General features: G+C 46.1%; 1 protein-coding gene across 3 annotated transcripts in view; it reads right to left on the reverse strand.

Annotated features, from left to right (window-relative positions):
* ADCY8 (adenylate cyclase 8) overlaps positions 1-17,811 on the reverse strand; it is a 196,553-nt gene that overhangs the window by 132,279 nt on the left and 46,463 nt on the right. For all 3 annotated transcript variants that reach the window (XR_008306004.1, XM_053244776.1, XM_053244775.1), the window contains exon 2: positions 9,563-9,712. Coding sequence is in view for 2 of the 3 variants with exons in the window: in XM_053244776.1 (XP_053100751.1) it covers positions 9,563-9,712 (150 nt within the window). In the remaining variant the exon portion in view is untranslated. The remainder of the gene's footprint in view (positions 1-9,562; positions 9,713-17,811) is intronic.

Raw genomic sequence — 17,811 nt, forward strand, 5'->3', positions numbered from 1 at the left:
GGAGACTCTTCTAGCATTTCCACCCCCATTCCAGTCCATGCTGTGCTACGAATTCTGCACTGCCTGAAAGAAAGAGGCAAATATTGTGTAGCTCTGTTCCCTCTTTCCTTTTATTGTTTTCTTCTAAAATTGTACATTTTGAAAAAATGATTTTGAAAACTAGGAATTAGAGATGTGCATTAATTATTTTTTTTCAATTCGATTTGTGCCGAATTGAATCACCTCTGTTTTGTTTTATGTCTGAATCTGTCCCCCTGAATCATGCCAGATTCGATTTGAATTTGATTCAATTCAGTTTGGATTTGAATCAATTCAAACCACTTATAAAGGCTCTAGGGGCACCATATTTTGGTGGTGGATAGGTCCCCATGGGTGCCACCTACCACTCAAATTTCAAGGCAGTGGGGCACTTGGTTGATATTTAATGGGTTTTTTTTAAATTTTGACTGATTTTGTACATTTCTGCCATTGGAAATCATGGGGATTTGACGTTGCCGTATCCTAACCCTAACATGGATCCCCAACTTTAATTTTTTTTTTTTAAAAAGAAGCTAAGCTCTAGCACTTGTAGAAGTAGAGTTATAGAGCAAAATGTGCAGTCACTATTTTTCAAGTGTTTGGATTCTTTGGTGTATAATAACTTTTCCTCATAATGAATCCCTATGAGGATTCATTGCACAGCTTCATTTCTTCTGTTCATTTTGACAGTTCATTGTTCATTGGATAGTGCCAACTGTCAACTTCCATGTGCCAACTACACCCCACCCCCACCTGCAAGGCAGTGGGTACTCAATTTATTTTTTAAGGAATATTGAAGTGTTTAGATTCTTTGGTGTCTAATAATCTTTCCTCATAATGAGTCCCTATGAGGATTCTTTTTATGCCTCTATCTCTTCTAATTTTTACTGTCATTGGACAGTGCCACCTGCCATGTGCCAACTACCCCAACCCACAAGCCACCGGGTACTCAGTTTATATTTTAGGATTCTTTGTTGTCTTCATTACACATTTTGACCCCACTGCTTTGTGTGTGGGGAATTAGTGGCATCCCATGTGCCAACTACCCCCGCAACCCACAGGCCACTGGGTACTCAGTTTATAGCTTAGGATTTTTTTGAGGTGTTTAGACTCTTTGGTGTGTAATGAATCCTCATAGGGATTCATTATGAGGAAAGGTTATTAGACACCAGAGACTAAACACTTGAAAAAAATTCATAGAACATAAACTGAGTAGTACCCCACAGCCTTGCAGGTGGGAGGGGGGTGTAGTTGGCACAAGGCAGTTGACAGTTGGCACTGTCCAAAGACAGCCAATAGAAGAAATGAAGGTGTGTAATGAATCCTCATAGGGATTCATTGAGGAAAGGTTATTATACACCAAAGAATCCAAACACTTGAAAAATAGTGACCACACCTTTTGCTCCATAGCTCCACTTCTAGAGCTTAGCTTAGCTTTTTTTTAAAAAAAATGAAAGCTGAGAATCTGGGGGAATTAATAGGAGGAATCTGAATCTTGTACTCAAATTGATTCACACACCCCTCCTACTAGGAATAGTGCACATCACTATTCCAGAATCCAGATTTCCAAGTGGAATTAGCAAAGGGATATCACAATCTTAGAATAATTACAGATTGGAACTGAAGGAATCCATTCATCACTCAATAGGATGTTCATCTGTAATGCAGATTGCAAAGCTGGTCTTAGAGTGAAAAATCTCTATGATATCTCTTTAACTATTACATTGATCCTTGGCCATTGATCTCTGCATAGGAGAGAAACTGTTTTTCAGACAAACGCATGATTAAAATGTTGCATGCGTATCACAAACAGGCACCTGCCTGACACAGACACTGAATCTGAAAAATTATGTCTCCAGTTTCCGGCACTGGCCTTGTAGGAAGCAAATCAAATGATGCATTCAGGGAAGGGATCAAAGAGCAGTACTGTTTGCTTTAAACATACTTATTTAGAAGTGAGAATAAAAGTAAGCAGGAAAATATAATTTCTCCACAGCCTCTCAGCCATGGGAATGGAGTATTTGTTTTTTCACGACAGTCCCTGGTTTTAATCTTAGTCTGCATATACATCAGAATTCACCGACAGCATTTGCAAACCAGTGGTGCAAAAACCTTGTAAACAATGATGCTGTTCTTATGGTAAGCCAAAACTGAGCTAAAGCGGCCAAGCCCAGTCCTGGCTGATTGTATGAACCACTGGGAATTTTGATTTTTTAAATTTGATTTGATTTCTATACCACCCTTCCAAAAATGGCTCAGGGTGGTTTACACAGAGAATAATAAATAAATAATAAATAAGATGGCTCCCTGTCCCCAAAGGGCTCACATTCTAAAAAGAAACATAAGACACACACCAGCAACAGTCACTGGAAGTACTGTGCTGGGGGTGGATAGGGCCAGTTACTCTCCCATTGCTAAATGAAGAGAATCACCATGTTAAAAGGTGCCTCTTTGCCATGTTAGCATGTTATATGTGCCTGATTCCAGCGGTGCTTTGACAGCAAACCCGCCAAAGAGGCCAGCCTCTTAAACAGGGTTAAGGGAGCGAGCGGTTCTTTCAGCCCACTTATTTGATTGTCTGCCAGCACTGGCTGGGAGACTGCAGGGCTCCTGCCCACTGCCAGAGGGATACCCACAATGCACCGTGCACTCATGTGGTGCATCATAGGATTTCTGGGGGCCGGAAGATGCATCCTGTCCCCAACCCTCCATGCTGCCAGAGGAGGCAACTGCACGTCTGAGTGCCCAGACCCAGAGCAATGATCGACTGCAGGAAGGTAAGCGTTTCAAGCCTTCCTCCCCACTTGTCCTCAAGCTCCTTCTCACTGATTGTAAGAAAGGGCTTGATGTGTCCTCCCCCCACCACACACATAACGTATACAGGGATTAATTTGAAGGATATTGCCTTTAAATACCAGTTGCAGGGGAGTAACAGCAAGAGAGAGGGCTTGCCCTCAACTCCTGCCTGTAGGCGTTCAGCGGCATCTGGTGGGCCACTATGTGAAACAGGATGCTGGACTAGATGGGCCTTGGGCCTGATCCAGCAGGGCTGTTCTTATGTTCTTATGAAGGATCAGTCAGACCTATTGACAGTACCAGCACCATTCTCTCTTAACACATCCATGTTTTGAGGATACTAGAATCTCCATTTTTCACTTGAACAACATTTGTCTATGAACATTCAGTTAAACTTACATTGAGTGTTCCTTATAATCATCATCTGCTCTCCTTAAAAGGCTCTCTACAGATACTTCCTTGGAGCACATATACCAAAGCCAATGTCTTCATTAATTAACCTCTCATTCCTTCAATACACTCTACAGAGAACAGTCCCTTTTAGCACCTTTTCCCTCTTTGACCCCCTGAGTGTTAAGTTCATTTCATACTCTTCCCTAACCCACATTTGTCTCCCTACTTAAGTACACACCAGTTTTGAGATAAGACTCCAGAGACAGAAACCACTTCACACACGAAGGCTTGATGTCAAGATTCATTTGGCTCATTCCAGCAAACTTTGCCCAGAAAAGGATAGGTTCAACTATCTTTGTCCCTCTAGGACAATGCTTATTATACACCTTAAGTTGTTTGAGGAGGTGGGGGGAACAGAGTTAAACTTCCTGTTCTGTGCCTGACTGATAGATTATAAATAGCCTGACATGGTCCTCCAGCTCCAAGTGTGGTGACTCATAATCTTATACCTGGAGGTCTTCAGTACAGCCAGTGAGTAGTTGTGATAGTTGCCGTGCATGCAAAATGATGTCCAGGAGGGGGTTTCTAACCTCAGAAAGCTATTATTCTTTGGTTGTCTTTTAAAAGAAACGCAATTAGCTGTTACTTGCTGACCTGAAAGTCACAATGTTTCAGTGAAGGGACTTCAAAGGGAGACACTAGCATGAAATTACTGAAATAGAAATTATCAGGAAGTTTGTTTCTATATATTTAGGCCTGAATAGAGACAATGGCTGCATTCAAACACAATATGGAACCGTGGGTCCAATGTACCCGCATTTCTGCTTCCCCTCCCTCTGCTCTCTTGTCTGAATTCAGACTTCATGGAGAGCACACTCTGAAGTCAGCAAGACTGCAGCGAGGAGGGGGAACTGGCTGTGTGGGCTTCCTTCTTCTGTGAAGGACAGCCCACATAGCCAATCACAACCAGAGTTGAGGGAGGAGCTTCCTCCCTCAACTCTAGCTCCTGAGGACACAGCCTGCGGATCTGAATTCAGACATACGGCAGGGTGTGTCCAACCTTGGGTTGCAGCGATGAAACTCACTACAACCTGAGGGTTCAGATTGGAGTTACAAATCAGAAACTTCAGCTTTGACACCACACCAAACCACATTTCCATGCATTCTGACATAATGCTTGTGAACCTCTATCCCATTCAACTGTGGTTCTGTGTTACATGCAAATGTGGCCACTGGATTCCTCTCCCATTACAGGCATTAAATTAGCGCAGGGATAGTAGCTGGGTAGCCCAGATCCCCTACCTGGGCAAAAAATGAGGTAGGAGGGGAAAGGAGTCCATCCTATCTCATGTTTTGGTCGTCTGCAGCACTGCGGCTGTGGGAATGGCTCCCAGTAGTGACCGCCATAGAGTCCAGTTTACAGTGTAGCCAAGTAGAGGAGTGCTGTTGCACTGCTGCAGGCTGCCTCTCCACTGCCTGCACTGTACCTTGTGGGATGCAGGAGGACTTCCTCCTCCCAATCCCACTTTGGGAGTCTGCTGTGGCACCAGTCACATGGGTACATATGTGGCAGAGCCCCAGAGAGGCTCCAATTGTCTGGGGAAAGGCAAGTCTCCCCACTTTGGTTGTGTGACTGACCTTATTCAGTATGCACACAATCTGAATGCCAAAAGAGGCCTTGCATCACTCTCATTCCATGCCTTTTGTCTCTGTTACTGACATTTTTTCCCCTCTGCAGCCATCCATTTGGATGGATGTATCTGCCAGCTGAGGATAACACTTCCTGTGCCTGATGAATTAGGCTCTAGTCCATGAAAGCTTATACACCATAAATCTGATGGGCTTAGATACTGCATGGCACCCCACCAATGGAGGAGAGGGGCATGCACACTGGCTCCATCCAATTCCAAACCGTATTGCCACTGTTTGTGAATTAGGATGGCACAAGTGCTGCAGCAGGCCTGCTCCCATTGGGAATGATGGGAGGAGGGTAACTACATTCCCATGCAATCCTTAGAGGAGCCATGGAGGCTCTCTGTGTCCGCTAATAGCAATGAAAGGGTTTGGAATAAGATGGCGCCAGTATGTGCGCCCTGCTCTTCCATCAGCGGGGTACTGTGCAGTAACTAAGCCACTGAAGCTATTCACACGACCGCGCAAAAGTGGGCTAATGCAGCCCAGCCCGCTTTCATGTGGTTGTGAGAACCAATGCGCTCGTGGGTAAGCCCGGTGGTTCTCTGGTGGCTAGCCCGCCTAAAAACCCCTACCCCTAAACGAGGTTAACAGAGCGAGCACTCCATTAACTTCGTACTTTTGATCGTGTGTCAGCCAGCCGCAGCTAACACACTCGGGGTGGGGGGGAGAGGCAGGGTGGACCCCAGGAAGGCACCACACACTCATGCCGTACCTTCCTGGGGTTTGGGTGGCGGGGCGTCGCACGGCGGTGCTCCCCTTCCCCAACCCCTGGAGCTCCCCAATGGAGAAGTGGCCGACCAGAGCAGCTGCTCGTGTGGGCGGGCTATCTGGCTGTCCAGCAACAAGCGACTGCTCATGTGCAGGGAGAGTGGGCTAAGCCCACTCTCCCATTACAGGCGTCAAATTAGCACAGGGATAGTAGCTGGGTAGCCCAGATCCCCTGCCTGGACAAAAACTGAGGTAGGGGGAGAAAAGGAGTCCGTACTATCCCATGTTTTGGTCGTCTGCAGCACTGCCGCTGTTGGAGTAGCTGCCAGGAGTGACAGCCATAGAGTCCAGTGTACAGTGTAGCCAGGTAGAGGAGTGCTGCTGCAGGCTGCCTCTTTGCTGCCTGCGCCGTGCCTTGTGGGACGCAGGAGGACCTCATCCTCCCAATCCCACTTTGGGAATCTGCTGCTGCACCAGCTGCGTCCTGAGTGGGCTAAGCCCACTCTCCCCACCAAACCCCGTCTGGTGCTACAGTTAAGTCTGGTGCTTCACACAGGTCGTGTGAAGCTCCTTGTTGTCTTCAAGAGGCCTCAGGAGGCTGTCGTTTTCTCTACTACAGTGGTGATCAAACTTCTTACTTTCAAAGAAAATTTCTCTAAGGGTGGCTCCCCCATGAGGCCAACTGAGACGGTGGCCTCAGGCAGCAACTGTGTCATGAGGCAGCGAATGTGGGCACCCTGAAGAGCAGACAGATTTCTTGCTGGAGGGAAAAAGGAGACCGCTGGAGAGAAAGAGAGGGAAGAGAAGCATTACTGGCTTAGGAGGGCAGCAGTAACAGATGGTCCAGCCGTCCACCGCTGCCAGAGGCACACTCCATACTGCATTGTGCACACCTTGCAAGCAGCCAAGAATGGCAGCACACTCCAGCAACTGAGGGTGGCAGTGAGGAGGAAGAGGGCAGTGATTAGGCTGGAGAGGCAGAGGTGGGGCCAGTAGGGAGGTGGGATGGCATCAGCTCTGGCTCTTGCCTAGGGGCGTGGCCAGCAAAGGAGAACACGGTGGCTTGCCTAGTGAGGAAACCCTGCTCATCCACCATGGAACCCCTTCTAATTGCAGTTGGTTCTGGGAAACATCCTGTAATATTCTCAGCTGTTTCACAATGGTTTTCTGGGCGGCGGGGTGGGGGTGGGGCGGGGGTCACATTAACACGTTTGGAAACATTAGGACATTAAAATGTTGAGTATTTTGTCACTGCTCTGATCTTTATCCTCCATTTAAAGTCATTTCTATCCCCTCAGTGATTATGTTTAGATTCATTTAAACCCTCTTAAAATGCCTTCCCAATTCCAGGCAGATCTGCCCTTGCATTAAAGTTTCCGCCAAGTACTGGCTGCTGATTAAAAAGAAGAGGCATGAGAGCTTGATGAATACTGCAAAGTAGATAAGCATTTCCCCCCAGTACTTCAGATCTCTTTTTCCTGGAGACTACTTAATTACAGCATGCAGAAAATATGAGAGCATCAGAGGAGGAATGGAAATTCTCTGGAAAATCAAGAATGAAAGGATAGAATTGGCATGCAGCTGGAAAGAAGCTATTTTGGAAGGGATTTTGGAGTAGGAAGCAAAGTTCCACTAAAGTATTTTTTTGTGTGTGTCTAGTTTCCCCTATCCACATCAGGGCTGATTCACAAATTGGACTCATTCTCACGTAAAACAAAACTAGAGTTCAAGGGGCCTCCGATTTCAATTTGAGTACATCTGAATGTGCGCAACAACAGTTAAGAGAAAAAATGGAGCCGTGGTTTCCCTCCCCACACTCCGATTGATACCTTCGGTTTGTCGTAAGTTTCACCGCCTTTAACTCGTTTTGTGGTGCTAGTGTTACATCCGAACGCAGCACCGCAGTCCCACTCTTCGGCAACCAGAGTTGAGGGTAGAAGCTCTTCCCTCTCTCCAGCTGTCACTGGCAGTGCAGGCTGTCCTTCATGAAAGAAGGAAGTTCACATAGGCCGTTCACCCTCCCCTCTATAGTCTCGCTGACTGCAGGTTCTCAGCACTCCATTTCATCCAAATTTGGACAGGAGAGTGGCAGGGGGTGGGGGAGAGAAATTGCGGGTCCACTGAACCCGTGATTCCACATCATGTGCAAATGCAGCCACTATGTGGAGGCAAAATTGTCTGCCTCCACTCAATCCAGAAACCCTATTCAGACTTTGTGCTGTGTGTACACAGAGATCTGTATGTGCATACATTGTACACAGTTTGTCTCTGTGTTGAACATAACCACTCAAATATGGCACAATGCAGTGGAAGCATAAGGATCCCCACCCACACTCCTATGTCAGCAAAAACTTGGTTGACGAAGCCCCTTGGAAATAATGTGCACAATGTTACACTGGAGAAGAGATGCTCTGGTGCACATTAATGAAGCACATTGTCCTAACAAGCCTGGGGCGGGGGCAGGCAATTGAGGCACAGCTTCCACTCCTTCTTGCAGATCCATTTGCTCCACTTTCTCTCATTGCACCCTGTCCCAGCATTAATGAAAACCTGCTGCCTGCAGGCTGGTCATTCATCTAGTAGAGCTGCATGGGCTGGTGAATGATTAATGAGCCAGCACATTTTGGTCTTTGTGGTCAATCCATTCCTTGATCCAGGCCAGCTTTTGAATAGGGCTTTAGACTGTATTCCTGTCATGGAATAGAGGTGGGGATAAGAATACAAGAAGATAAGAACAGCCCTGCTGGATCAGGCCCAAGGCCAATCGAGTCCAGCATCCTGTTACACACAGTGGCCCACCTATAGCCCTCCAACTAGTAGCCGATGATAGACCTCCCTTCCATGAAGTTATCCAAACCCCTCTTAAAGCCATCTAGATTGTTGGCTGTCACCATATCTTGTGGCAGAGAATTCCACAAGTTGATTATGTGTTGTGTGAAAAGGTACCTCCAATTGCTGGTCCTTAATTTCCTGGCAATCAATTTCATGGGATGACCACTGGTTCTAGTATTATGTGAGAAGGAGAAGATTTTTCTCTCTATACACTTTCTCCACACCATGCATGATTTTATAGACCACTATCATGTCTCCCCGCAGCCGTCTTTTTTCTAAACTAAATAGCCCCAGGTGTTGTAGCCTTGACTCATAAGAAAGGTGCTCTAGGCCCCTGATCATCTTGGTTGCCCTCTTCTGCACCTTTTCCAGTTCTACAGTGTCCTTTTTTTAGATGTGGTGACCAGAATTGTACACAGTACACCAGGTGCGGCCACACCATGGTTTTGTATAAGGGCATTATAATATTAGCATTTTTATTTTCAGTCCCCTTCCTAATGATCCCTAGCATGGAATTGGCCTTTTTCACAGCTGCCACTCATTGAGTCGACACATTCAACGAGCTGCCCGCCATGATCCCAAGATCCCTCTCCTAGACAGTCACCGACAGCTCAGATCCCATCAACGTATACTTGAAGTTGGGGTTTTTTGTCCCAATGTGCATCACTTTACGCTTGCCAGCACTGAACCGCATTTGCCATTTTGTTGCCCATTCACCCAGTTTGAAGAGATCCTTTGGGAGCTCCTCACAATCTGTTTTGGATTTCACTACCCTAAAGAGTTTGTTATCATCTGCAAGTTTTTTGTCATGGCTCTTTCACACATGCAGCATTTCCCTTGATCTTCCAGTTAAACATGCATGTGGGACCTCACTCATATGAAGCTGCCGTATACCAAGTCCAACTACTAAGATTCTATTCTTTTGGTTTCGAATAAGTTCCATGCTTCTTCAAGTGATTTGACCCTCCTGACTTTCCCTTTCAGCTTCCTTTTTACTAGTCACAGATTGTACAAGTGTTGAAGACCACTCATGATTAGGGCTACTGCTCTTGTTCTGGTTTGCCGCAACAGACTAATCTGGCCAGTCCCCCAGAATCTTCATATGCTCCATTAACCTTACCTGTCTCTGGTTTTCGGTTTCCAGTCTCAACCTGGCTTCTACACATCTTCGGGTCTCTAAGAAGGCTTGGCGCTGGGCTCGGTCTGATAGGTAGCTAATGAAGATTCCAGCGGTGTTCATGCACATAAATAAAACCGCTTGAGCTGCTGTCTGGAAGAAACAAGGGAAGGAAATATAAATGAGATGCCAAATGTCTCTGTGTAGGCAGATAGGTACACATACACAGCTATATAAATTAGGGAGTTTGAACTGAAATTTTTTAATTATTCAATGACCTGCCTTTATTATGAGTAGAATCCCACTCATTAATCAACTCAGGCTTTAGAGTTGACCCTAATTGTGCAGCGGGGAAATGACCTGGCTAGCAAGCCAGAGGTTGCCGGTTCGAATCCCCGCTGGTATGTTTCCCAGACTATGGGAAACATCTATATCGGGCAGCAGTGATCTAGGAAGATGCTGAAAGGCATCATCTCAATACTATGCAGGACATGGCAATGGTAAACCCCTCCTGTGTTCTACCAAAGTCAACCACAGGGCTCTGTGGGCGGGCGCCAGGAGTCAACACCAATTCAAAGGCACACTTTACCTTTAATATACAATATCATCTAAATGGAACATAGGAACCTGCTTTATATACAAGACCATTGGTCCGTCTAGCTCAGCATTGCCTACGCTGCCTGGCTGTGGCTCAAAAAGGTTCCAGACAGGAGTATCTCCCAGGCTTTCCTGCAGATGCCCAGGATTGAACCTGGGACCTTCTGCATGCCAAACAGATGCTCTACCACAGAGTTACAGCCCCATTCCCTTATATAACTCCAACCACAAAATTACTTGCTTTCGCACTGTTAGTGCATTCTAAAGCTATAGAGAATGCTATGGATCATTGTGGCTCATCAAAGAGATTTTGGTATTTCCCTGGCTTAATGATTTTTGGTTTTTTGTAATAATTTGCAGCTCTTTTTAATGTTCAATGTACAAGATTTGTTTTTCTGGTGGGTTTTGTGTAATGGCCAATTGCTGCATGACAATACATGGACTTGACTTGAGTATACATCTCCCACCCTTCCTTCAGGGAGCAACTGCAGCATCAGCGTATATATGGTTATCCAATTCTATCCTCACACCAACACGGTGAGGTAAGTTAAACTGAGAGATTGTGACTCACCCAATGTGCTTCTTGACTGGGAATGACTGGCCTAAGGTTATGCAATGAGTTTAATGGCTTGAGGAAAATGTGACTCCAGATCTGCATATATAGCCCTATTCACATATTTATTTATTTATCAGATTTGTACACCGCCCCGCCCTAAACTTTCGTCTCTGGGCGGTTAACAATAGCATAAAACAAGTTAAAACACATCACATTGAATACACATAAAATCTGTGTACAGTGTACACACATACAGATCTGTGCCATACAAGGCCCATTCACACATTATTTTGAACACGCATACAATCAGTGCACAGTGTACACAGGTACAGATCTGTACACAGGTACAGTCATTCACATGTTATGCTGAATGCAGGTACAGAAGTACACTTCCTATCAGTACCATGCATTTGAAAGGCTGGATCACTTTTACCATGAACACAGTACAGACATGCACACAAACACATGTATGAGTGTACAGACCACAGACATATATGTGTGTACAGCCATTTGTATACTCATACAGCTTAGCGTCTGAATCGGGCTACAGTTACTGATACATTGTGTTCAATGCACGTACAATAGTGCATTTTCTATCCATATATAACATCTGAGGGGGCCTCTACCCAGGTGCACTTCTAAAATGAATGCACACAGTCATTCACACAAATACATGTGCATGTATTGCCCCTGCTAACTGGGTAAAGAGGCACCTTTTACCATGGTGATTCTCTTTATTTAGCAGGGGGAGAGTAACTGGCCCTATCCACCCCCAGCACAGTACCTCCAGTGACTGTTGCTGGTGTCTATCTTGTTTTTAGTTTTTAGATTGTGAGCCCTTTGGGGACAGGGAGCCATCTTATTTATTTATTATTTCTCTGTGTAAACCACCCTGAGCCATTTTTGGAAGGGCGGTATAGAAATCGAATTAACAACTACAACAACAACGTGCATAGACATCTGGCAAGGGACTGGTACAGCATCTGGGGATTTTTAGTTTGGAAAAGAAGCAACTAGGGGAGACATGATTTTGGTGTATAAAATCATCCATGGAGTAGAGAGAGAAGATAAAGAACAGTTTTTGTCCCTTTCTAACAACACTAGAACCACAGGTCATCCCATGAAACTGAAGGCCAGGAAATTTAGGGCTGACAAAAGGAAATACTTTTTCACACAGTGCATCATTAATCTATGGAATTCTCTGCCACAGGGTGATGGCCACTAGCTTGGATGGCTTTAAAAGGGGCTTAGACAAATTCAGGGAGGACAAGTCTATTGATGGCTTCCAGTCTGACAGCTATGAGTCACCTCCAGCCTCAGAGGCAAGATGCTTCTGAAGACCACTTGCAGGGGAGCCACAGCAGGAGAGAGGGCTTGCCTTCACCTCTTGCTTGTGGGCTTCACAGAGGCATCTGGTGGGCCACTGCGTGAAACAGGAAGCTGGACTAGAGAGACCTCCTGACCCAGCAGGGCTGTCCTTATGACATCTGTACACAGATATAAAACAGTGGCTAACAGTGTGCTGCCTATGGAAGAGAGACACAAGCCTGCTGCTTCTGCCATAGCCAAGAGGCCCATCTTTGCAGCAATTGATGGTGGGGGCTGCCAAATGCACACTTAAGTATGCATCATGGTTGCTGCACTGCCCCATCACTGGGAATACTCACGGTGGAGGCACAACAGTAATTACACAGACCTTAGTGTGCACACAGCAGCTCCCCTCTGCACTGCTCACAGTGAGGATGGGCTCTTGGCTGGGGTGGGAGCCACACACACACATGTCCCTCTTCCATAGACAGGGCACTGAGCTGCATGTTAGCCACTGCCTGAATACGGCTTATGTCAACTAATCTAGTTGAATGTCCTCCTTCACGCAACACATAATTAATTCATGACATTCTCTGCCATCAAGGGTAATGAGAGCCACTTGCTTTAGATTGCTTTAGAAGAGGATCAGACAAATCCATGGAGAAGAACTGGTCACTTATAACAGATTTTCATCACATTGACTAGATGGAGCCTACATGTTCAGACGTAATATGTCACTGAATACTAGTTGGTAGGCAGCAGCGATGCAGGGGAGGCCATCATACCCTTCTGGTGGGCTTCCTTGAGGCATCAGGCAGACCACTTTGAGGAGCAAGGGGCTAGACTAATAGACTTTTGGTCTGATCCAACAGGGCTGCTCTTATGTTCCTATCTGGAGCAGCAGAGACTCCCAATCTTGGTTCCCCAGATGTTGTTGGACTACAACTCCCATTACTCCAGCCTTCAGCCCTTGTGGTTGGGGATAATGGGAGTTGTAGTCCAACATCTGGGGAACCATGGTTGGGAATCCCAGCTACAGAGAGAGATTTGATTTCACATATCTGAGTGCTTACAGTTAGATTGGACTACAACTACAGCAAGTTAAAGAAATAAAACCATCTGTAGGGTAGGGGTGTGAGATCTGGCCGTTCGGGCCACAGCCCGAGCTGTCATTTGGGTGGCCAGCAGGGGGCTTGCAGGAGCCCCCACTTCCGACCTTCTCTGATGCTTCTCCACCACTTCTCCGCTGTCTCTGCCGCCTCATCTAAAGGTACAGAGGCTGATGAAGGCCGCTTTCTTTAGCTACCCCCACCACCTGCGCTGCCTTTACCATTAGGATTAGGGATGACCTTACTTGTAAAGGGGAATCCTCAAGGATTCCCCTTTACAAGTATACCTGAGCCGGCTTCTTCAAACTGGGGGCCAGTCTAGTTCGAATTTGGACCAGCACTTTCCTTTGGGGGGCTGGGTCGGTATGAATTCAGATCACCCAAACTGGGCTGGCTCAACACCGAGCCTGGCTCAAAGCGATCTGGCTCTCACATCCGTACTGTAGGTTTCCTATTAGGGGCATTGAAACATACGATGCTCCCTGTGTCTGGAGAAAGAAATATGTAGCACTTGGGGGCATTAAACTCTCACTGAACGACAAATAATGTACCCAAAAGTTGAGTCACAGCACTGGAGTCAGGAATGGTTACAAACATAATTAAGCATTTATTTATTTTTTGCAGAATGTCTTTACAAACAAATGATGTTGCTGTGGCGACTCATTTCACAATTTAGTCTGTCAGCAGAGGAGAAGAAGAAGAAGAAGAAGGAAAGTGACCAGTGTCGTATGCATTTGAGATTTATCATTGCCATCGTCATTGTCCTCATCATCGGGTTTTTCCCATTATGATTAAACACCATTTGGAATGAAATCACTGGGCGAAGTCACATATATTTTCCCTGCAAAGTCATTACATACCATTCTATTCCGCCGCAGCAATGCTTCTTTCTCTTATTTATTCTCAAACTAAAGTCAGGGCTATGTGTATTCTATAATTGCATGGCTGACATACCATGCAAACTTCCATCTGCGTTGTAATAAACCATGTTCACAGCTGCATAAAAATATTTGCGCAAACACACACAATAGTTTAAATGAACTCCTGCAATGGATGGCCACTGGATATAATAGTCACCCATTGCACAACTCTGCACAATTCCACTCGTTCGCACAAGAGCACTGTTTCACAATTGTGTGCATATTTCATTGCAATGCAGAGAGATGTTTGTGCAATATATCAGCCCATGGAAGTGTAGAATAGCTACAGCCAGTGCTAACAGCTACAGTTCTCATTATCCTTCATATTTCACTTTTGAGAAAGACAAAGGGGGAAGGGCAGTTCCTAGTATTGTGGTTCCAAACATAGGCTTTAAATTGTGTGGAACAACAATGCCTCATGCAATCTCCAAAGCCAGAGGAAGTGCAGTCAGTTCCCCAATGTTCATTATGCATGCCTTCTACTCTTCTTCCAAGATGTTCAAAGAGGCATATCAAGCACATGGTCCAATGGTTCCTATTTAGAGAGAATTTCCCCTTTTCCCAAAACCCATTCCTGGTAAATCACTGTCCTCCTTTTGTCTTCAAGTTTGCCTTTTGCAGATGCTTTATTTCAGGGTTAAATCATAAGAACAGCCCTGCTGGATCAGGCCCAAGGCCTATCTAGTCCAGCATTCTGTTTTGCACAGTGGTCCACCAGATGCCTCTGGGGAGCCGACAGGCAAGCGGTATGTGCATGCCCTCTCTCCTGCTGTTACTCCCCTGCAACTGGTATTGAGAGGCATTGTGCCTCTGAGGCTGGAGATGGCCCACAGCCATCAGACAAGTAGCCATTGATAGACTTGTCCTCCATGAATCTGTCTAAGCCCCTTTTAAAGTCATCCAAGCTGGTGGCCATCACCACATCAAATGGCAAGGAAAGGAATTCCATAGATTACTTACACACTGTGAAAAAGTACTTCTTTTTGTTGATCCTAAAATTTCAGGCTCTCAGTTTCATGGGATGACCCCTGGTTCTAGTGTTATGCAAGATGGAGGAAAAGTTTTCTCTCTCTACTCCCTCCACACCATGTATAATTTTATAGACCTTTATTATGTCACCCCTCAGACATCTTTTTTCTAAACTAAAAAAGCAGCAGGAAGGAAGATGCTCTAGGCCCCTATACTGGTTGCCCTATACTGCACCTATATATTGGTTGCCCTATACTGCACCTTCTCCAGTTCTATAATGTTCTTTCTGAGGTAAGGTGACTAGAACTGTACACAGTACTCCAGATGTAGCTTCACCATAGATGTGTATAAGGACATTATGATATTAGCATTTTTATTTTCAGTCCCTTTCCTAATGATTCCAAGCATGGAATTGGCCTTTTTCGCAGCTGCCACACATTGAATTGACACTTTCAATGAGCTGTCCATCACGACCCCAAGATCTCTCTCCTAGTCAGTCACCGACAGCTCGGACCCCATAAGCATATAAGTGAAGTTGGGTTGTGGGGGTTTTTTGGCCTCAGTATGCATCACTTTACACTTGCTAACACTAAAATGCATCTGCCATTTGTTGCCCACTCGCACAGTTGGTAAGGCCTGAGAAGGGAATGCGGGCGGCTTCCGACGGGGTCTGCTCTGTGCTGCGAGCCGGGGAGGGGGAGGGGCAAGAGGGAGTGGGGGAGGGGAGGGGCAAGAGGGAGTGGGGGAGGGGAGGGGCAAGAGGGAGTGGGGGAGGGGAAAGGGCAAGAGCGAGGGGGTCAGGGGGGAGGGGGGAGGGCAAGAGGGAGGGGGCAGGGGGGAGGGCAAGAGGGAGTGGGGCAGGGGGCAGGGGGAGGGCAAGAGGGAGTGGGGCAGGGGGAGGGGGAAGGGAAGGGCAAGAGGGAGGGGGAAGGGGGAGGGGCAAGAGGGAGTGGGGAGGGGAAGGGCAAGAGGGAGTGGGTCAGGGGGGAGGGCAAGAGGGAGGGGGCAGGGGGGAGGACAAGAGGGAGTGGGGCAGGGGGCAGGGGGAGGGCAAGAGGGAGTGGGGCAGGGGGAGGGGGAAGGGAAGGGCAAGAGGGAGGGGGAAGGGGGAGGGGGAAGGGCAAGAGGGAGTGGGGAAGGGGGAAGGGCAAGAGAGTGGGGTGGGAGGGAGGGGAAGAGAGACAAGAGTGTGGGGCAGAAGGGAGGGAGGGAGGGAGAGTGGGGCAGTACTCTCAGAAAAGGAAATACAGATCTGACAAACGTATCTACACAACCCTACTAGCGCCCGTTATTTTAACGGGCTTAAAATTACTAGTCCTAAATAATTTGGCATCCTCTGCAAATTTGGCCTGTTCATTGCTTACCCCAACTTCTAGATCATTTAAGAACAACTTAAAGAGCACTGGTTCCAGTTCAGATCCCTGGGGGACCCTACTTCTTACTTCCCTCCATTTAGAGAACTGTCCATTTATATCTATCCTCTGTTTCCTGACGTTCAACCAGTTACCAATCTACATATGAAACTGTCCCCTTAACCCATGACTGCTAAGTTTTCTCAAGTGTCTTTGAAGAGGAACTTTGTTGAAAGCCTTTTGAAAGTCCTGTTGACACTATCAAAGAACTCCAAAAGGTTGGTGAGGCAAGTTTCACCTTTGCAGAAGCCATGCTGTTTCTCCTTCAGGAGAGCCTGTTCTTCTAGATGCTTAACAATTTTATCCTTGTGAATGCTTTCCAGCAATTTGCCTGGCACAGACGTTAAGCTAATCAGCCTATAATTTCCCAGATCTCCCTGGATCCCTATTTGAAAACCACTGTTACATTGGCTACTTTCCAGTCCTCTGGTACAGAGCCTGATTATAGAGATAGGTTACAAATTTTTGTGAGGAGTTCAGCAATTCCACCTTCCATCCATTATCAGGGTGGCGCTGTTGAGCAGCAAAGATCAGGCCAGCAGTTTCCTGTATCCACAAGTTACCCCAGCAGTGCAGCTATTAAGATACCTGGGTTCTGCGGCAATTCTCCTCAGTTGAAGCTGCTGACGCCTTCCATTCACATACCAGATGCAGATAATGTGTGTCTGCATAGTCCACTCAGGGAAAGGAGTTAGAGGGATGTACAAAAACGTATGCTATTTCAGAGTTTCCATTCTAATGCATCCTGAAAGCATCCACCACATTCCATCCTCTTTTGCCCAGGAACTTCTTGTCTCCTTCTCCATCCTTCAAACTTCAGCAGTCTCAATCTCATACACCCAAACATTCCATCTGAGGTTGACTCCCATGAGTATAAGCTATTAGAACATAAATAAATAATACCAGATGGAATCATCAAATAATTTGGTGTAGCACTTAAGGGACCCTTGGGGGCTAAAAAACAAAGCACTGTGCCTTTCTCTTAATAAATTGGAAAGAACAGAGAGAAACCATGGCATCAGCTAATCTGTCACTGAGGTTATTCTGTTTTATCATGTTCCAGGTTTATGCACTCCTCATTAGATCTAAGCTGGGTTCATCAACAACTCATCTCTCAGACACCTCCTCTGTACACTTCTGCCACCACCCCCACCTCTCAGTTAGTAAAATAAATATTAACTTGTATCTTTCCCCCTAATTTAGTGCTGTGACACATGCATAGAGATACACATGATATAAATAGCCCTTCATTGCAGCATGTTTGAGATTTTGCTCTGCTCATGGAACGGGAATGTTTACCATGCATTTATCATGGCAGAAAGAAGATGAAGCATGGAAGGTCTGGTTTAACATAGTGCAGGTCCTGAAAAATATCTGGAGT

The sequence above is a fragment of the Hemicordylus capensis genome, chromosome 4 (genome assembly GCF_027244095.1).
Source record: "Hemicordylus capensis ecotype Gifberg chromosome 4, rHemCap1.1.pri, whole genome shotgun sequence".
Lineage (NCBI taxonomy): Eukaryota > Metazoa > Chordata > Lepidosauria > Squamata > Cordylidae > Hemicordylus > Hemicordylus capensis.